General features: G+C 43.3%; 1 protein-coding gene and 1 pseudogene across 1 annotated transcript; both read left to right on the top strand.

Moving 5' to 3' along the window:
• Positions 1–232: 232 nt before the first annotated feature.
• On the top strand, positions 233–4,422 carry LOC118471195 (IgGFc-binding protein-like; annotated as a pseudogene).
• A 7,632-nt stretch (positions 4,423–12,054) lies between these two features.
• On the top strand, positions 12,055–13,661 carry LOC129349688 (IgGFc-binding protein-like). The gene is made up of 3 exons (XM_055013769.1): positions 12,055–12,230; positions 12,698–13,269; positions 13,361–13,661. Exons 2-3 carry the CDS (start codon positions 12,730–12,732, stop codon positions 13,586–13,588), a joined length of 768 nt encoding a protein of 255 aa, XP_054869744.1. The 5' UTR covers positions 12,055–12,230; positions 12,698–12,729; the 3' UTR covers positions 13,589–13,661.
• The last annotated feature ends 7,762 nt before the right edge of the window (positions 13,662–21,423 follow it).

The raw sequence follows: 21,423 nt of genomic DNA, 5'->3' as shown, positions 1-21,423 counted from the left end.
ACACTGCCCTTCCTGGGGAGGTTTGGAAGACTTTAATGTGGAGGTCCAGAAGCAGATGAAGGATGTTTCCAGTGTTTCCTTTTGCCACATTAAAATGACTGTCGCTGGTTATTCCATCGAGCTGTCAAATGATTGGAGTAACAAAGTGAAGGTGGGTACATTTATTTACCTCATTTATATTAAGCTTCTTTAAATTTTCAGTGTAAACATGGCTCCACTTCTTTTAGGTAAATGGCCTGCTTCTGCATTTTCCATTTATTTTGAGTCAAGGCAAAGTAAAGCTCTACATGGTTGGACAGTCAAAGACTATAGAGACTGATTTTGGAGTTATTCTGACATGAAGCTCTCATGTCCTCACCTTCCACATGCCGAGGATCTACTCTGGTACTCTCTGTGGGCTGTGTGGGAACTTTAATGCCGATCCACAGGATGATCTGATGCCTGAGGATAGATCTGATATCTCTGAGGCCATTAGCTACTGGAGAACCATCAGCGAACAGGAATGTGTGGCTGCACCTTGGAACACTTCAGGCTGCAGTTCACAAGATATGGCTCTTTATCAGGGAAAATATGTCTGTGGCAGGTTACTGGATACAAACGGAGCATTCCAGAGCTGTCACAAAATAGTTGGTGTACAAGATTTCTATAATAACTGTGTTCATGATCTCTGTCATGGCAACCGCACCAACTTATGTCAGATTCTGTCCAACTACGCTGCTGTATGCCAAGAAATGGGAGCCATAGTGGATGAATGGAGGGCTTCTAACTTTTGTTGTAAGTAACCACTGTGCAAAGTCAATAGTTTTTTTTAATGCTGTTAACAGAATTGTAATATTTTGAATAATTATCTCCTCTTTCCTTCCTAGATCTCTCTTGTCCTCCAAACAGTGAATACCACCTGTGCTCCAGTCACTTGTCTGACTGTGCAGAAAACCCAGGTCCTCGAGCGCTAAAATGCAAAGAAGGCTGTTTCTGCAAACCTGGGTTTTTCCACAGTGGTGGCAAATGTTTACCGAGCTCTCAGTGTGGTTGCATTCACAGCGGTGTTTACCATGAAATCCATGAGAGCTTCTACCCCGACGAGCACTGTCAGCAGCACTGTCTGTGGGGTCCACAACACAGTGCAATGCACCAACTTCACATGTCCACATGGAACAAAATGTGCCATCCAAGACGGCCAGAGGGCATGCCACACATTACAGCCTGTTAAATGCACAGTCATGGGCGGCAGACACTTCAGGAGTTATGATGGGCTCAGCTTTGACTTTAATGTGGGAAGATGCCGTTATGTTCTATCACAGGTTTGTGATGAGGAAGAGTCTGACCCCACTGTTGTCATCCAGCGAGGTCAGCTGCACCTCAGGGTTCATGGAGTGAATATATCATTAGAGATGGAGCATTGGGGTAAAGTAAAGGTAAGTAGCTAATGCAAACACAAATGGTTTAGTGTACCTCGATTATAACTTCAAAATTGTAATTTCCCAGGTTGATGGTGTTCTGAGGGGTCTTCCTGTCAAACTACCTCATGCAGCAGTACTGCATTCCAGCATGCTGACTCGTGTTGCTGTAGACAGTGGAGTCATTGTCACACATGACGGACCAAATCTGGTACAAATAGTGATTCCTGGCTCTCATTAAAAAATGTGCGGTTTGTGCGGAAATGTCAAAGGATTTGCGACACACGACAAACTGAGTGGGAGTTTTGAACAGTATGTTTCCACGTTTGCATCTTCCTGGTCACTTTCACCGCCTGGAATGAACTGCTCTGAGGAATGTGACCTATGTTCGGCATGCAACTCTACCATGGCAGCTGCATTTGCATCTTATAACCTCTGTGGAAGGTTGCTTGCTGCAGCAGGACCATTTGGTGGCTGTCATTCCATTGTAGATCCGCGGCCCTTCTTTCAGAACTGTGTGATTGACTTGTGCATGTCTAGTGAGAGTGAGGAATTGTTTTGCAGCAGGTCGAGAGAGTACACGTTTGCATGGCAGGAGACAGGTGCTGAGGTCAAACCATGGAGGGGTGGGAAGTGCTGGGAGTATAATTAATGTGGAGTCTCTTACATGTAAATGTGTTGTTTCATTAGTTTGTCATGGTGTGCCAGCGCATATAAATCAAACAGGTCTGCACACATGCTGCTGTTGTACTTGCTCAAACTCTGGCAAGCTCCATACAGTGAAGTTGCCAGAATGATGTAAGGCCACCTCAACTCTCTTCAGTGTATAAACTCCTTTTTTTTTTCTCCCTTCCCTCAGCGCTCTCATGCCCTGAAAACTCTCACTACAATATATGTGTTGATGCATGCCCTGAGTCCTGTGGTATTTTATCCGACATCCCCTGCCCCTGGCCCTGTTATGAAGGGTGTCAATGTAACTCTGGATACAAGCAGAGTGGAAATGGTTGCATCAAATCTGAGCAATGTGGTTGCTTCTACTGTGGCCACTATTATGAGGTGAGTAGATGCACATTATTAGCTTTATAGCAGTTAATTCTCTGAACCCCAAGCAGTTTCTGGGATGTTTTTTTTCTTTCTTTTTTTTTTGCGCTTGTGTTTTTGTTTTTTTTTTTTTTTTACTTTCTGTGAGCTCATTTTCACTACAATGTAAAGTCCTGCAGCTCTCACAACCATGACTAAAAATATAGAGGTAGAGGATCTCTACTCTGCAGTAAAGTGTCGTTAAAATGGCCAAAATCTTAGAAAAAATAAAGCTGATTTGTTTGATTTTTTCTACTTTAAGAAAAAAATGAAAAAGCCTGAATCAATACATACAATATTTTGTGCCTACAGGTGTTGTCGATATTTTAGGGGGGGAAATAGAATTACATATACTATACAACTTATATTTTTGATTTGTTTCCATCTGCTCTGTACCATCCACCTACAGTTAAGTCCCAGAATTTTTATTTTGTGACTGTCGGTCACAGCAGACTCCTTCATGACTTCACAGTTGAGTTGTAGAGCTCAGAATTTTTGTGTTTTTTGCAGAATCTGGTCGGAGAGGAGTGAATTTTTAAATGAGGCATGCAGAAAATAGTTTTTGATGAAATATCAAGATTTGCAGGTTAAATTTGGGTATTTGTTTTCTTTTTAAAAGATGGAACTGCATACCTGATATGTTCAGAGACTCTTGGAGAGCTGCAAATCAGATTTTTCTTTCAGTTTTAACAGTTTGCGGCTCTATAAAATGGTGTAATTTTGGCGTTGATATCTTTTTGGCCACAAACCTGCTGACTGTTTAACCTCTGACAAACCTGCTGGTTCACTGAGGATGTGTTTTGTAAGTGCACTCAGCTAGAAACACAGTTGGTGGCACAGTGACATGTCTTTGTTATTCCATGCACAGTTAAAAACATGACTCATTAATATCACGGCCAAACGTACATATGCCTCACCTGCACATGTGGCACATGACTAATTACTAAATCCTGGGCCTTTGTGTTATCCTGAGTTGTTTGTGTGCTCGCCTGTTTAGAGAACAGTTGTGTAATGCTCACAGTGACTCACTGTTGTCTGTAGATCGGGGCAATATCGTGGGCTGAGGGATGCTCTGAGCGCTGGAACTGCTCTGCCACTGCCACCATGTGCTGTGAGCCGGCCTCTTGCCCCGAGGGAGAGAGCTGCACCCTTAACAACACCTGGGGCTGTTCAAGGGAAGGTAGACATAGCTGGTTCTGCTGGGTTGGGTGACATTTACTCATAAGCTGTCTTTCCCTCAGATGCACCACCCGTTTTATTTGATTAAAATTTGTCACTTTGTTTTTCTGTCAGGGCTGCTCTGCAATGTTATACAAGCAACAAAGGTGTATTAGTCTGGTTTTTTTTTGTTTGTTTTTGTCTTTTTGTCTGTATCCTGTCATTTTAAGTAAAATGAGGCTGACCCCTGACCTTTTTTGAATAGTCCATTATGTGCTTAAATTCTCTAGTCTGCCTAAGGGCTTCAGCATGATTGTACTGCTTATCAAGCATAAGTAATAATGGGCTTTTTTATAATTTAACTTTTCCTCTAACATTAAATTTTAATGTGATGTGTCACAAAAGATTGAATGTGTATTTACATTTATTGCCATCCAACTAATTAGGCATTTCTTTCACTGCTTGAATATAGAATATTTGCTTTTAAACTAGCTACTCTGCTAATTTATGAACTTTACCAAATCCATTTGCTTTATTTACAGCGGTGCAATGAGTTCTGCTTGTCTGCAGATGTCCTCTACATAAATATTCCTCTGTTAATTCTTGTGCACCAGACTTCAACAATAGTGAGATCTGACATTTGAATTCAATAAACTAATTGCACCAGGAAAAAAAAAAAAAAAGATTTAATACTTGTGTCCCATATTCTTTCAGATGATAATGATACAATTTGTAAGATTGGAGAGATTTGTATCCAGAGCCAGTCTCAGTGTTGGGTACTGGGAGGAGCCCACTTCTACACTTTTGATGGACAAGTGTTTGAGTTTCAAGGAAACTGCACTTACACTCTGATCCAAAAAAATGGCACCAGTGATAATAATGCATTTTGGGTTGGTGTACAGAAAGACAGAACCTCCAGCCAGGCTTCCTCTCTCAAAGCTATTCATGTGAAAGTGGCCAAAGACAATATGACGATCTACGGAGGAGAAGAAGGCTCCGTTTGGGTAAGTCTGAACTTACACAATTCTAGTTTTATTTTCAGTTTGTGATTTAACTTATACACTGTAGAAAAATATTTTACAGAACTTTTTTTTATTTTTTACACTTTTTCTGTATTTTTAAAATACACAAAATAAATAAAATGTCAAAAAATATGCAGTGATGCAGTTTACATGTCTAATGTGAAATCACAGTGGAAACCTGTAACTGTGAATAACCACAAAATATCAATTTTACTTCAAAAAATGAAAATTTGACATAAGGATTGTTGAAACAATCTATCATACTTGCACAAATATTTCTTTATTAATAGATGAAACTGTTAAATTTAAGGCTGATGCTGTAAATATATTTGTAAAATTAGTCACAATTAATGTGAAAATAAATATTGGTTCCATAATTTTACAGAGATTTTAAAAAAAAATTTTTTTGGTTTGTTAAATGGGACATATCTTGCATAGTGTGTTGTATAATTGCAAACATTTTTCCAAGAAAAATGTTGAAATAATGTGTTCATCAGTGTATGCTATTTAAAAGTATTGGTAATTGTCAAAATACAGTTTTGTTTTGTTTTTTTACATTAATTTTTTATTTAAAACAAAAGCTAAACGATATTTTTTTTTTAAAATCATGGAAATTACTGTTTTTTGTTGTTTTTTTTTGTTTATTTTTTTACAGTGTAGGACAAGATGCCAGTCAACCATAACTAAAAATGTCTTTAAATTGGCCTTAAATATGCAGCCATTTGTGTTTTGACACACTGTAGATAAACTAAAAATACAGGAGATAAAGTTTCACCAGTCAAACACATTCCAAAATAACATATCCACAACGTGTTTGTGTTTTCTCCCCAGGTAAATGGCAAGAAAAAGCCGCTTCCCTCTACTCTACAGTTTGGACTTGTGAAGATTTATCAGAGCGGCATGTTTGTTGTTGTGGACACTAATCTGGGCCTCAGCGTTAAACACGACCGCTCTCATATTGCCACTGTCCTTCTGTCTAATAAAACACAAGTCCACGGTCTGTGTGGGAATAATAACGGCATCAAAGAAGATGACTTCAGGACCCCACAGAGAGAGACTGTTGATGCTGCCGCCTTTGGCTGGAGCTGGAGAGTTTCTGAAGAGGAGGCTCGGTGCACACCAGATTGTGGAGACACATGCCCACGCTGCTCTGCTCAACAACTACAGGAGGAAAATGTGGCTAATGAATGGATCTCTCTGCATGAGGCCTACGTTTGGTCACCACAAAGTCCTTTCTACCTCTGCAAAGCTGCTGTCAAGTACACTAAAATCTCCTCCACACTGAGCATATTTGACCTCTGCTCTAGTAATGACACTCAGAAAGCCCTCTGCTCCATGTTGGAGGCCTGTACCGCTGCCTGCCAGAAAGATGCAATTCATATCGGAAAGTGGAGGAACAGCACCTTCTGTCGTGAGTGAATTTGTGTTACTTAGTCTCTCAGAATTCGACACAATCCAGTGACTACAGGTGTTCTCTATTTTTTTTTTAACGCAGATATGCTTTCACACACGACTACACTGACACCTTGCTTAAATCCTACTCATTATACTTCAACAGTCCAGCAGCTTCGTCTATTGCAACACATGTACATTGTGTCAGCATATTTAGAAGCTGATGTGTGCATCCTTCTCCCTCTCTCTTATCAGCCCTGTCCTGTAAACCAAATATCCACCACGAGTCCTGCGGCACCGCCTGCCCCGCCACCTGCGAGGCCCCGTCCAGGTCAACCCCCTGCATCCTGTCTTGTGTGGAATTGTGCCAGTGCGACCCAGGGTTCGTCCTGGATGGCGACACCTGTGTCCCCCTGTCCCAGTGTGGCTGCACTCACAACGGCAACCATTACAGCAGCAACCAGACCTACTGGGCCGATGAAAGCTGCACCGTACAGTGCGTTTGTGAGCCCCAAACCCACCAGATAAGGTGCCATTCAGATTCTTGTGGCCCTGATGAATCCTGTGGTCTTCAAAATGGCGTTAGAACCTGCACGCATGACCCCAAACACACATGCATGTACACCAGCCGACATGTCATCACATTTGATCGGCGCGACTATGACTTCCGTGGCACCTGTCGGTATCAGTTAGTGGGCTTGTGTGGACAGAACCGAGGCCTGGATCAAATTCAGGTTCATGTACAGACAGACGGACAGGCTGTCTCTGAGCGTAACGTCCTGGTCAATGTGAGCGGCGCACTTGTGAAGCTGAACGGCAGAAACACTGAAAACATAAAGGTGAGTGCTTGAACATGGTGGTTTTTAGTCATCAGTTTTTGACACTGTAAGAAAATCACATAATTGATAGACAAAACTCTCTTCTCAAATGCAATTTTGGCACCCCCTACAGGTCAATGGTGTCAAGAGGAACATGCCCTGTCACTTCAGCCCTTCTGCACTGGCTTTCTCATTGCACCTGCACACCTACATTTACACAGATACAGGTTTTGAGTTTAGCCTCAGCATCGAGGGAATCGCGAGCATACGTCTCTCTACAAAATATGCTAATTCTACACGCGGCCTGTGTGGCAACTTCAACTCTGACCCTGCAGATGACCTCAAAGTGAGCAGCACACAGGAGCAGCTCAGTCCTGACCTGTTTGGAAAGCTTTGGGGAAGTGGGCCGAACCCTTGGTGTGTGGAGGGCTGTCTGGGTGGAAGTTGTCCAGAATGTTCATCTGCAGATTGTACTGAGAGCATGTGGATAGGAACTAATGTGTGAGATGACAGATCCGGTGGGACACATTAGGAGGACGGAATCTAGAGTAAGGAATGGATTGAGTGATCGGTGTCAATAAAAGTTTGACTTTAACAGTTACCACTGCCTCCCGACTCACTGGTCCTATTGTGTGAGGTCACACATAACAGTACATGGTGTCAGAAGCCAAGAAGCCCGTCTCAGGCGGAGACCGGACGACGACGTCGGCGGGAAGCGGCAGTTTTACCGCTAGCTCATGAGTGAAGCTAACTTCGCGGTGATCGACCACGGGCGCGGATAAAGAGGTCCAGAGGACGGCGCGAAGATGACGGATCCCCTGTTTTCAATTAGTCCACCTGAAAATTTCGATTTCAGCGACTATTCGTCATGGCCCAACTGGATTCGCCGTTTTGAAAGGTTTCGTGTGGCAGCAGGACTGGACGGCAAAGACGAAAGCTACCAAGTAAACTCTTTAGTGTACACAATGGGCGATAAAGCCGATGATATTTTGAGCACGCTAGGGTTGAGCGAAGAGGAGCTTAGAAAATACAAGAGTGTAAAAGTAGCCCTCGATAAGCACTTCATTGGCAAACACAATGTCATATATGAGAGAGCACGTTTTAACAAACGATGCCAAGAACCAGGGGAATCAGCTGAATCCTTCATTGCTGCAGTCTATAAGTTAGCAGAAAACTGCCAGTATGGACCACTGCAGGACGAGATGATAAGAGATAGGTTGGTGGTGGGCACACAGTACCAAGGCCTATCAGAAAAACTGCAGATGGATAGCGGATTAACACTGGAAAAGGCAGTGCTACAGATAAGACAGCATGAAGAGATAAAGAAACAGCAGCCAGTTGTGAGAGAGACAAACGTGAAGGACAGGAAAGAGGCAAACGTGGATTTGTTAAAGTTTAAGAAAAAGACTTTCAAAGACAACCAAGCACGAAAATCGTTTGAAACAAAGAGTCACAGTGAAAATCAAAATGGACAAAAGTACTGTGGGCGCTGTGGCAAGTCACCTGCACACTCCAAAAACAACTGTGTTGCACGAGACGCAGAGTGCAGAAAATGTCGAAAAAAGGGACATTTTGCAGCGGTGTGCAGATCAGGCAGAGTTGGAGCAGTCCTGGAGGATGGGGACAATACACTGTTTTTAGGAACAGTGTCAGCAGGAGCACGGCCCAACAACTGGAAAAAGACACTGGAGGTAAATGGCAAAAATGTGACATTCAAACTGGATACAGGAGCTGATGTAACTGTAATACCAGCTGCCATCTACTCAAAAGACCTGCATGGACCACTCACCAGAGCGGAGAAGCCCCTGTGTGGTCCCAGTGGAGAAGCCCTGAAAGTGAAAGGTCAGTTCAATGCTGTCATGAAATACAAAGACAAAATGACAACACAGCCAGTGTACATCATACAGAGACTATCCATCCCTCTGCTAGGCTTTCCAGCTATCACAGCATTAGGCCTGCTTCACCCTGTAGACAGTGTTAAGGAACTGGAGGCTGACATGAAAAAACTGTACCCCAAAGTCTTTACAGGGCTGGGCCTCCTTAAAGGGGAGTACAAAATAAAACTGAAGGATGATGCCAAGCCTTATGCATTGTCACTGCCACGACGAGTCCCACTGCCATTATATGACAAGGTGAAGACAGAGCTGGAGAGAATGGAGAAGATGGGGGTAATTGAGGCTATTGAGGAACCAACAGAGTGGTGCGCTGGAATGGTGGTGGCCCCCAAGCCCAATGAAAAGGTCAGAATCTGCTCAGACATGACTCACCTAAACGAGTATGTTTGTAGAGAACGCCACATACTGCCAGCTGTAGATGAAACTTTGGCCAAATTCGCAGGTGCAACGGTCTTCACTAAATTGGATGCTACAGCGGGATTTTGGCAGGTGCCTCTCCACCCAGAGTCAGTCCCATTGACCACATTCATCACCCCGTTTGGAAGATACTGCTACAAAAGGTTGCCATTCGGAATCTCGTCAGCACCTGAACATTTTCAAAAGAGACTGTCCCAAATGCTGACAGGACTGGAGGGAACTGTGTGTCATGCAGATGACATACTTGTTTTCGGTTCCACTCGAGAACAGCATGACCAAAGACTGCACCGAGTGTTAGAGCGGCTTCAGGAGGAGGGGCTGACCCTCAACAATGACAAGTGCCAGTTTGCAGTAGAAAAGGTTATGTTTCTGGGTCACATTGTCACAGCACAGGGCATTGAAGCAGACCCTGGCAAAATCAAGGCAATCAAGGAGATGCCTACACCCAAAGATGCTGCTGATGTGAAAAGGTTTGTGGGCATGGTGAACTACGTCGGAAAGTTTTCCCCACGTGTAGCTGAACTCACACAGCCACTAAGAGAGCTTCTCAAAGCAGACACAATTTGGGATTGGGGGACAGCACAGCAGTGTGCTTTTGATGAACTACGGCAGGAACTGAGTTCTCCCACGGTCCTGGCTCAGTATTGTCTGAACAGAGAGACAAAAGTTGCAGCTGACGCTTCCTCCTTTGGATTAGGTGGGGTCCTGTCGCAAAAGCAACCAACAGGAGAATGGCGTCCAGTGGCCTTTATTTCACGAAGCATGACAAACGCAGAGCGCAGATATGCCCAAATTGAAAAAGAGGCACTGGCGTTGACCTGGGCATGTGAACGCTTCCAGTCTTACCTGGTAGGAATGGACTTTTTGATTCAGACTGATCATAAGCCTCTCATTTCCCTACTAGGCAGCAGAGCTCTTGATGATTTGCCACCTCGTATTTTAAGGTTCAGATTACGACTGCTTCGCTTCACATACAAAATCGAACACGTCCCAGGAAAGAACTTAATCACGGCAGATGCGCTGTCCAGAGCACCCATCCAAGCCCCGCCTACAATGCAGGACAAGCAACTGGAAGAGGATGTGTGCGTGTCTATTAACCAGATTCTGCAACAGTTGCCAGCATCAGAAAGTAAACTCGCACAAATCAGACAGGCACAGGAAACGGACAATACATGCAGGAGACTGAAAGAGTTGGTACAAACAGGGTGGCCTACCAGCAGGAAAGCTCTCCCACATGAACTTCAAGCGTATTGGCAATACCACCAAGACTTGTCCATTGCAGATGGACTATTGATGAAAAGTGAAAGACTCGTCATTCCTATTAAAATGCAGGAGGAAATGCTGAACAGGGTACATGACGGTCACCAGGGCATGACAAAATGCATTGCCAGAGCACAACAGTCCATATGGTGGCCCGGTCTGACCAAACAAATCAAACTCAAAGTTGACAACTGCATAGTTTGCGCACAGGAGGTTCACAATGCACCAGAGCCTCTCATGACGACACAAACCCCTAATAGGCCATGGCAGCGCGTTGCAGCAGATCTCTTCCAGTGGAATCGTGCCATGTACCTGTTAGTGATAGACTATTTTTCCCGTTACATTGAAGTTGCAAACCTTGCCTCTACAACTGCAGTCCCAGTGATCAACAAAATGAAGGCCATTTTTGCACGTCATGGGGTCCCTGAAACTCTTGTCACAGATAATGGCCCTCAGTTTTCAGCTGCCGAGTTTGCAGCCTTTGCAAGAGACTATGATTTCATCCATGTGACCACAAGCCCCCACTATCCTCAAAGTAATGGAGAAGCAGAAAGGGCTGTAAGGACGGTCAAATCTCTCCTTAAGAAGGGGGAGGATCCACACAAGGCTCTCATGGCATACAGAGCCACACCTTTGGCACAGGGCTCATCACCTGCACAGTTGCTGATGGGTCGTAATATCAGGACACCCTTACCTGTCAGTGAGGAAAAACTTCAACCAAGATGGCCAAACCTTCAGCTGTTCCAAGGTAAAGACCAGGACCTGAAACAAAAACAGGCTTCCTGGTTCAACAAGAGACACAAAGCTCGGATAAAACAAGAGCTCACACCAGGACAAAGGGTCTGGGTGAAGAACACCAACAACTCGGGGACTGTCAGCAGCCCAGCCAACACCCCACGTTCCTTCAACATTGATATGCCATCAGGATGTCTCAGGAGAAACAGATCTCACATCAGAATGATTCCTGAGGGCACCACAGTCACAAGGTCGGGGCGGGTTGTTCGCACTCCGCAGAGACTGGACTTATAACCACCACTCATAGAGTAGGAAGCTGTGGTCCACGGGGCAGAATAATCCCCGCACAGCTCTGGGGACCCAGGTTGTCGACCCTGACCCCTAGACAGGTTCCATGTCATATTTTGTTAAATGGTTGGATACAGAAGTGTTGTAACATTGTTAAGAAGAAAAAAAAAAAAAAAAAAAAAAAAAAAAAAAGGGAGAAAGAAGGAAAAAGTAGTTGAATACTATTTGTCACATCTGAACTTCAATATGTTTAGTATTTGTTAATGCAGAAGCAAGAACGGTGTGATTGTAAAAGACTCCGCAAGGAAAAAGGAGAAATGTGGACACTAAGCAAAAGGGGGGAGATGTACTGAGAGCATGTGGATAGGAACTAATGTGTGAGATGACAGATCCGGTGGGACACATTAGGAGGACGGAATCTAGAGTAAGGAATGGATTGAGTGATCGGTGTCAATAAAAGTTTGACTTTAACAGTTACCACTGCCTCCCGACTCACTGGTCCTATTGTGTGAGGTCACACATAACAGTACACAGATCTGACCCGCTTCTCTGACCCAGAGGCTTGTGGGAAGATTCTAGAAGTTAATGGACCATTCAGCCACTGTCATGGCAAAGTGGACCCCTCCAGCTTTTACAGGCGCTGCATCAGTGACCTGTGTCTCCACGGAGGTCTCCAGCCGGCACTGCGTCACTCCCTGGCAGATTATACCGCCGTCTGCTTTTCCCGCAAGGCTCCAGTTTATGCCTGGAGGAGTCCTGGATTCTGCTGTGAGTGTTAATGCGCTCCCAGCTCTGTCTGCTGTGCGAGTGAATTAAATTAATATCCTTCCTACAATTGTAACAGTGCTGTTTGGAGTTCAGCATCATTGCACAGCAAATGAAATATGGAGAGATTTCAGATGCCTCTACTAGCACATAACATTTCATCATGTTTAGATTGTTGGTATTGATCGTGAAAAAAAATTAAAACAAGGAAAAACGAGTGGAGATTATTTGCATACAAATCAGATATATGCTTGCAGGTATTTACTTTAAAGTTTGCTTCCTTGTGTAGCTTTAGGAAATTGTAGTGTAAATTAGATGCTGTCCTGACTCCTATTAATATTGAGGCCACAACCTTTCAGGTGCCACTGGGCCACTAGATGGTACTAATGCATCACTGGTCAACCCTAACCTTTACAGCATTTTCCTGTCCTCCTGCCCTAAGTGACTGATGTCTCTCTGTGTCTCTGCAGACCCGTCCTGTCCCTCCAGTACCAGCTACAACATGAGTTCTGCCTCTGTTCACCTCTGCCTCGGCTGGCAGAACAACACAGTGGAGTTGCCTGTAAGCATCGGGGAGAACTGCCTCTGTGAATCAGGTTTAGCTTGCAGTGGCAACATGTGTGTCAGTCCAGAAAGCTGCGGCTGCTTTCACCATGGAGAATACCTGAAGGCTGGACAGAAGGTGTGCTCGTGCAAGCAAAGCTGTTTATGTCTCGCCGGGGGACACGTGGCTTGTCGTAATGTTTCCTGTGGTGAGGATGAGGAGTGTAAAATCATCAGGGGTGTTCAAGGTTGCCACCCCAAACCCAGGGTGGCACAGTGCTCCGTTGATGGATCCCAATACGCCACGTTTGATGGAAAGGACTTTGAATTTTACGGCTCATATAACTACACCTTGGTGCAGACGTGCTCTCTGCAGAAAGCTGATGTGGAGCCAGTTTTGATAGCAGCGAGAGGCAACCACAGTCGGGGCAGGCAGATCTACCTGCAAGTCAATAAAATGCATTTTAAGGCGTCAAGAGCTTTTTGTGGGAAAATTCAGGTAATTCATGATATGACTTCACAACCTTGAATGTGATTTATGCATCTTTTGCAGCATACATTCTACATAGTGTGAATTTTTTGGCCTCCAGGTAAATGGAGTTTATGAGAACCTGCCATTCTCCCAAAACAACATCACTGTACACCAGAAAAATAATGGCTGGATAAGCTTTAAGGTCGCTGGGTCAGTTGAGCTGACATCCGACCTACGAAATCACATTCTGGTCAAGATCCCAGACGCCTACCAGCAGACAACCTGTGGCCTCTGTGGGAACTGCAATGATGATCCCTCAGCTGCCCAACGGCACCGTGACCTCTGATCCCAACATATTTGGGCCGGCGTGGAAGTTATTTGATGCCGACTCATCCTGCTGAGACACATGTGACTGAAACTGTCAAATGTGTCAGTCGCCTATGCCAGGATTCACCCCTGACCCTTCCTGTGGCCTCCTCACCCATCCCAAGGGACCATTCTCCTCGTGTCACCATTTAGTGTGCCCCCAAAAATACTACTACTCGTGCATTAAAAACCTTTGCTTTGCAGAGGGACAGCGCTGGGCCCTGTGTGCTGCACTGCAGGCTTATGAGGCAGCATGTAAGAGTGCAGGAGGTACAGTTGACCTCTGGATGAACACCACAGGCTGCGGTAAGCCCGATACAGTGTTTATTGTATTTTTCATGTCGTTAAAACTTCTCTTAACTATTATGCTGATTAACTCTGTTTGTTTGTTTGTTTTACAGCTTATCAATGTCCTCAATTCAGCCACTACAGCCAGTGTGCCAATGCTTGCTCCTCGCTGTGTCCAGAGATTAGCCAGGCAGTGCACTGCCCCTGGGACTGTGAGGAAGGCTGCCAATGTGAATCAGTTGACTCTAAAGGTGTCCAGAATGACTGTTCTGCAGTTTTCTAATATGAGTATATTAGGCAATTATTCTGACAAAGAAGGAATCCTGGCTAGAAGATGAGCCTGGTGTCGAAATGAGAACTTTCCATTTGCTGTAACTTGACCAGTCACTTATCCCACCTACTCATATGAGCCCTAAAAGTTTACCAAAAGTGCACTTTTTAGCATTTTCTCCACTGAATTATCAGAAAATAGGTAGCACATCCAGGGTAATAATGTTTGTTTCTATTACTCTCTGCCGTTGACATTAAACTGGCATGATTTTGCAGCTATGATATACCCCATCATACTGATGCTCCAAGTTGGTTCTGGAAAAACTCCATAACCTACTTTAACAAAAATAAACAAAAACAAGATTTTGTCTTTAAATTGTGACACCTGGAGTGGATGTAAAATTGAGTTTGGTGGCAGTTGTTAACAGAGTTTGTCAGCCCAGAAAACAGCCCACATGGCCTTTATTGACCAAGCCAAATGCATTTTTTTCCAAAATTTTCTCCAGTAAATTATCAGAATAATGGATGACACATCCAGGGTAATAATGTTTGTTTCTGTTACTCTATGGAACAGACATAACATTTGTGAAGTTTTGCTGTCCAAACTATAATATATTCCACTACATTATGCTCAAAATTAGTTAGAGAAAAAAACCTGTGTTGAACCAGAGCTAGATTTTGGCTTTAGATAGTGACAGCAGAAGTGAATATAGAATCGTCTCCTGCGTTTTTCATCCCTGCAAATTTCATGTGGCTTTCTCCTGTGCTTGCCTCTGTACTTCAAGGGCATGTAACTCAAAAAACATTAATAATATGAAGGTACAAATCTTCATGGCTTTGGTTCATGAAATGGCAGGCAGTGATTGATTTTCATCAAATGAAAGCATTCATTTCAGTAGTTTACTTGAATTGGGCCATAAGGTTACAAGATTATAAGGAAAAATATTGTTCAAATTCATGTTTGACCTCTTCAGTAAATGTATTCTGTTCATTTTTATTGGCTGTTTTCATGTTATTTTATTTTCAGGCCTCTGAGAGCAAACTTTTACACAACTGTACAGTTAACTGCACTTGTGGGCCTCCCCTTATCTGCAAGAATTACTCCTGTCCTCCATTGCACAGTTGCGTAGTTTCCAATGGATTTATGGGCCGTCGTAAAGATGGTGAGCATTTAAGTTTAAGAAACCTTTTTAGATGCGGATTTGTTGCCGGTGCATTTATTATTTTTTATGATGTTGAAGCTAATATCGCTGTGTTTTTCTCAAAGTGGAGCCTCCCACAGATCCTTGTGAAGGAAAATGCGATGAAAAATGTTTTGTGAGCGATGGTGAGCCTGTTTGCGAGAGCCGTCAGGGTCTGTGCTGGGTCTGGGGAGGCCAGCACCACCACACCTTCGATGGGTTTGACTATAACGTTGAGGGAACGTTGTACATATCTACTCGCAGCCAGCAGAGGGGCAGCAGGTGGTCTGACACCTTTCAGTGTGTCCAAGAAAAATGACTGCAGTGGCAGCACGGCTGAATCCTCCACACAGGTGGTAACTGTTAAAGCTTATGGCTTCATCATTCAGTTCAGTGGTGAAAAGGGCAGCATACTTGTAAGTAAAAGTCATTTTGTGAATGAGAAAGCAGCTCAGGTTTAACTTTCTAATGATTCTTCTCTTTTATTCTCAGGTTAATGCTAAAGTGACTTATATTCCTGTTAATCTAATGCGACATAAGATCCAAGTCTCCCAAAAAGAAGGTAACGTCTTACTAAAAACTGATTTTGGCATGCACGTACTCTTCGACTGGAACTCCACTGTGCTGATCACACGGGATCCACGCTACAAGGCTAAAGTCAATGGACTATGTGGCAATTTCAGTGGTGATCCTCAAGATGAATATCCTGCAACTGCACCTGGTTTTTGGTGAGTACTTTATTGGTCCAGTCTTACCCCTTTGATGCATAGCACGGATCAAGAGATACCCATTTTCCATTGAATATGGGTCACTTTTGACCCATGTTGTGCATCAAAGGGTTGATAATTAACCACTATATGTAATTCTAATGTGTTTTTCTCTCATCATTCTCAGGTTGATGGATTGCATAAGCCCCTGCCATATTCTCACCAATCAGGCCACATAAATGCCTACAGAACACCTTCTTCTCTCGTCATTCAAACTGATATGGGGTTACAGCTGATTGTCTACAACACCGGCACTCTAATGGTGATCCTGCCCAGCAGTTATAGCTCTGCTGTCTCTGGTCTTTGTGGAAACACCAACAGTGACCCACACGATGACCAAATGATGCCCACTGGAGAGCTTGCCCAAAATACTCTAGAATTTGCCCACAGTTGGAGGTCTCAACCAGAGATCTGCAGGTCCCGCTGTCCCTCCAGAAGCAAGCGTTGTCCCGTTGAGGCACAAAAGCTTTTTGAAGGCAGTGATTTTTGCGGGGTGTTGTAGAATGAGCTGGGAACATTTGCGGATTGTGCGTCAGTTCTAAAGGCCACAGCCTTATTTCCACAGCTGTGTAGTAGATACCTGCTCATACAACTGACACTACTCAGCTCTCTGCAGTTCTGTTGCATCCTATGCTGCTGCCTGCCAAGCAGCTCAGCTGCCTTTCAGGCAGTGGAGGAGTGACACTTTCTGTGGCGAGTACACAGTTAAATCTGTTCACCAGTTAATTTGTTTCATCCCTAAACCCTGACAGAGAGAACTGGCAAGTATCGGCGGGTTCACTTCTGGATTTTTCAAGCTTTTATGAGCATTTTATGCAAGGCAGCAATCATGCAAACATTGAGGGAAAATGTCCATAATTGATGGCAATTGCCTGCAATCTTTTAACAGGAATGACTGAAGTGTGGAAAAGGCATCACACACGTCCAAAATAAATAAATAACATGTTTTTACATGTACAGAGAACCGGTGTTATTATACACACAGCCAAGCTATCCTCTGCTCCACTACTCTCAGAAAAATCATCATTCTTAAAAGGTTCTTCAGAAGGCTGTCTGGTCTTTCTTCAAAGTGCCATTACTAATATAAAAACCCCTTAATCTTGCTCAAAGACTTTATATGCTCTTTAAAGTAGCAGAGTTTCTTCATTTTTACTGGAAATATTTGGTTAGGTGGCATAAAGTTGGAGAGAAAAAATATTTAAGATTGTCTTCATTATTAACGCATAGTTTGGTCTACAAAACATTGGAAATGAGTGACAAATTTCCTGCACAATTTCCCAAATCCCAAACTGGAATATGTTGTTCGACCTGACCAACAGTCCAGAACACAAAATAATCAATGTATTATAGAAAAAATGCTTAGATGCAGGAATCTTAGACTGTTTTGTTTTTAAACAATACTTAAAATGGTTAGCAAATCTTGTATTTAAAAGAGAACTAGATGTTTTCACAGAAACTATCATGAAAATAACAACAGATGGCTGCCAAAGTAGCAAAGTTTATGGTGTGTAATTGAGCCATTTTTTGATGATTGTCACTTTTGAGGGTTCTTTAAAGAAATGTTTGAAGATATAGTTCTTTGTGGAACTAAAACAAATTTTTTCTTTGGTACCATTGTAAAAAACATTTTGGGTTCCAGTTCACACCTTTATTTTTCCTATTATGCCTCTAGGAATTCAACACAGATCACTTTTGTAACATGTCTTTTATCACTCTTTGTGGAAAAATAAAATTTTTTCATATTCTAAGACGATCGATCTCCAGTACGACATTCAAACCCTCTTATTGTAACAGAAGGCCATTTTTTACCATAGAAAGACAGCTATTTTAGAGCAACTCAAACCTTTATGTACTTTCTAACCTCAAAAGTCATCCCTGTTGAAGCTCTTTCAGGAAAAAGCTCCAGATTAAGAATTTTTGAGAAGTCCTCCTCACAGGTGCTGAGCATTTCTTCATGTTGATGTTGGTTAAACTCAGAGAAGACAAATGCTGATTGGTTAAACTTGGTGGACAGAAAGTGCCATTTTTTCCCCCTGCCCCCTTTATGTGGTTGTCAAATATCAATCCTCTCCTGTCCAATACCACCGTCAGCAACATAAAATTCACTACAGAGGCTAAGACAACAAACCTCTATCGCTCTAGTTCCATTATGCTTCTAGAACTGGAGTTAAATCCAGGAAGGAGTTAACGTTGCAGTTGAAGTTGTTAGATCCTTCACCACAATGGAAACAGAGACTGAAAGGCCTGACTAGGGCCAAGTTACTGCAGTGGAAAGCCACGCAGACTTCAGTGTTTTAGCTTCCTTAAATGAAAATGATTTGAATTCTCCCAACATTTTGTCCCTTTTGCATTTAACATTTTGAGCCATTTGCTCTGCCTTGCATATGGTTACACAATACAAAGGCTGACATTTAGAGATGGAACCTTTGTATATCCTACATATTAAAGAAACAATATTACATTGGATCAAAGTAGATTTGTTATACATTATTAGATGTGTTCTTAAAAAGCAGGAAATTGTGTTGAAAATGCATCATGGCAAAGTAAAGCTTCACCCTCTCTCCTGTCTTAGGCATGTCTTGCCCTGAGAACAGCCACTATGAGCTCTGTGGGCCTCGATGTCCTGTCGTGTGCGCTGGCCTTTCGTCTCCAGCGAACTGCAGTGGAAGCTGCGAGGAAGGCTGCCAGTGTGATCCCGGCTACGTCCTCAGCGACGGCCGGTGTGTGCTGCGTTCTGACTGCGGCTGCATGCACGAGGGCCAGTATCATCCTGTTGGCCACTTCTGCACAGAGAAAAGCTGCCAAAAGTGTGACTGTAAAAGAGGGGAAGTGACCTGCACTCCACTGGAGAACTGTTCAGCAAAGAATAGCTCTGATTTGCAGCATGGGGTGTGCCAGGTGTTTGCTGGCTTTGGCTACATCACTTTTGATGGTGTTGTTTTGCCTCACCATGTAGCTTGTACCTATGTATTGTCAGCTCTCTCCTCCTCTAAAGCCATGCATGACTATACTCTGCAGCTTAGCTTTGTAAAAGACAAGAATGGCATTTTGAAAATCAGCAGACTTGTGTTCTGCTTTCTTTCACTGGAAGTGTCCATTGAGCCTGAGACTCTTTGGAAAATGCAAGTAAGTTCTGCAGTCTATGAATTTATGTGTTATGTAAATGTATGAATGTATGCAGTTACCCAACTGCTTCTCTGCTTTCAGATAAATGAAGAAGAACACAGCATGCCTTTTGACAATGGAGAACTTAAAGCATACCAAGTTGGCAGTAAACTGAAAATCAGAACCCAATCTGGGCTGGGAATCGACCTGTCTTCAACCCAATACCTCAGGTTGACCGTCCCACAGGTATATGATGCTGCAGCTTCAGGCCTGTGTGGAGACTTCAACGGGGACAGTTCTGATGACTTGCAGTTGAGAAACGGTCATCTCGCTAATGACTTCTCAGAGTTTCTGCAGAGCTGGACGGATTTATCTCATGGACAGCAGTGCACTGACACCTGTGGGAGAGAGTGTGTTGAGTGCAATCTGGTTCCACAGAACAGAACAATTTGCAATAATCTGTTGGTTGGTAGCGTTGACTTCCACCATTGCTGGAAGAACGGTGTGGAGCTGGACGTTTACACACACATGTGCACAAGGGCAGTTTGTGCTGGGGCAGGACACATGGCCGCATGTTTAGCACTGGAAGCGTGTTCTGCTGCTTGCCAGGATAAAGGCTTATCAGTGGGAGGGTGGAGAGAGGACACCTTCTGCTGTAAGAGAATCATTTTGATCGCAGTTTAAATCAAGTGTATGAGTCACTCTGAATTATTTGCATTTTCTACCATCAGCTCTCCAGTGTCCTGACCGGAGCAGCCCAAGAGATTGTGCTGACTCCAGCTCGAACTCATGCCCTGCTCTGCTCCAGACTGGTTCTTCAGCTCCTGGTTGTGCAGAGGGTTGCCAGTGCAGCTATGGAACTGTGTTCGATGGGGGCGAGTGTGTACCTTACAGTCAGTGTGGCAAATCTATGTTCACAATAGGGATAGACTGATTATCAGCCTGGCTGATTATCGTGGCAGATATTTGGAATTTTAGAATTGTCAGTATTTGTATTTTTATTGACCAGTTGTTGTTAGTGTGCTGGTTCAGGTCTGAAGCAGCCTCCTCTCTGTGTCTGTAGTCACACTGTGGTCTCAGAAATGTCTCTGAAGCAAAGACTGCAAAAACTGAACAAGAAACACAAGCCGTTGACACGAACCAGGAAATTAACTGCCCACACAGTGGCTAAGACTACGCTAACAGCTAGTGGCTAAGTTAGAAGTCAGCCACAGATTAACCTGAAACAATAAATAATGCTTAAATATATTGACCTTATTGGGCAATAGAAGTGAATGATAATATGGAGAAGAGCAGCAGATGTAACTTCAATAGACAAACTAATCAATCTCAGTTTATCTCACATAAACAGTGTCCTCATTTAATCACTCCTACTTCTATTTTTCATATTCCATTATAGTCGCCCTTAATAATGAAGAAGCCTGTTTTTGAATGACAGTTTCTCTGCTATCGCGTGCTGGTAAGGCAAGGCAATTTTATTTGTATAGCACAATTCATTCACAAGGCAATTCAAGGTGTTTTAGGCAAAAAAAAACATTCAGAAAAAGCATTTAAAGGTAGACATGCTGAATGCTAAATGTTTAAATACAACAACAATTTAAACAACTTTGCGTGTCTGTCATTTAAACTCTGAACTCATTTTACATAATATTGGCTGCACTCTGACTACTTAGGCCCGTAAACCTTTGAAAATAAGGTTATCTCCAGCCAGTGTTGAATAGGCCTTAATAGAAAAAGCAGTAATGAAGGTGCACCTTAATCTAAAACCAATCCTGTAATATGTGTACAATAACGAAACCAGGCTTACCGCTGCCCTGCCCAGCACCTTCTGAACACCATTTAAATATTTGAGTTTTTAATCACTATTTTTATAAAAACTCTAATGCAAACTTTTGAGAGCCTAGTTATATTTACTTTCCCTCCAACACAAATGATTGTTGTGCCCTCCACCACACGCTGTCATTCTTTGGGTGGCACACAAAACCAACAGAAACCGCCCGTTTTGCCCAGCTAGTGCCATTACACAGAAGGGGTTGGTTTAATATTGGATGCATCATTTCCATGCAGTCATCCACACCTTTTGCAAGCTTCAACCAGGACACAACAAATGAGCATGAACCGACTTAAAACTGTGGTTTCTGCTTTGAGAAGGACTTACAGGCTAACAATACATTTGTCTCGGATTAAGAGAGACATATAAAACA

This window comes from Amphiprion ocellaris, chromosome 9 (assembly GCF_022539595.1).
Source record: "Amphiprion ocellaris isolate individual 3 ecotype Okinawa chromosome 9, ASM2253959v1, whole genome shotgun sequence".
Taxonomy (NCBI): Eukaryota; Metazoa; Chordata; class Actinopteri; family Pomacentridae; genus Amphiprion; species Amphiprion ocellaris.
Note: the sequence above shows the minus strand (reverse complement) of the source record. Positions and strands in the feature narration are given on the sequence as shown.

Coding starts and splice junctions, on each gene's coding strand:
- LOC129349688 (XM_055013769.1), top strand. CDS start 12,730: ATGAGTTCTGCCTCTGTTCACCTCTGCCTCGGCTGGCAGAACAACACA. Junction 13,270..13,360: donor CTTTTTGTGGGAAAATTCAG/GTAATTCATGAT, acceptor TTTGGCCTCCAG/GTAAATGGAGTTTATGAGAA.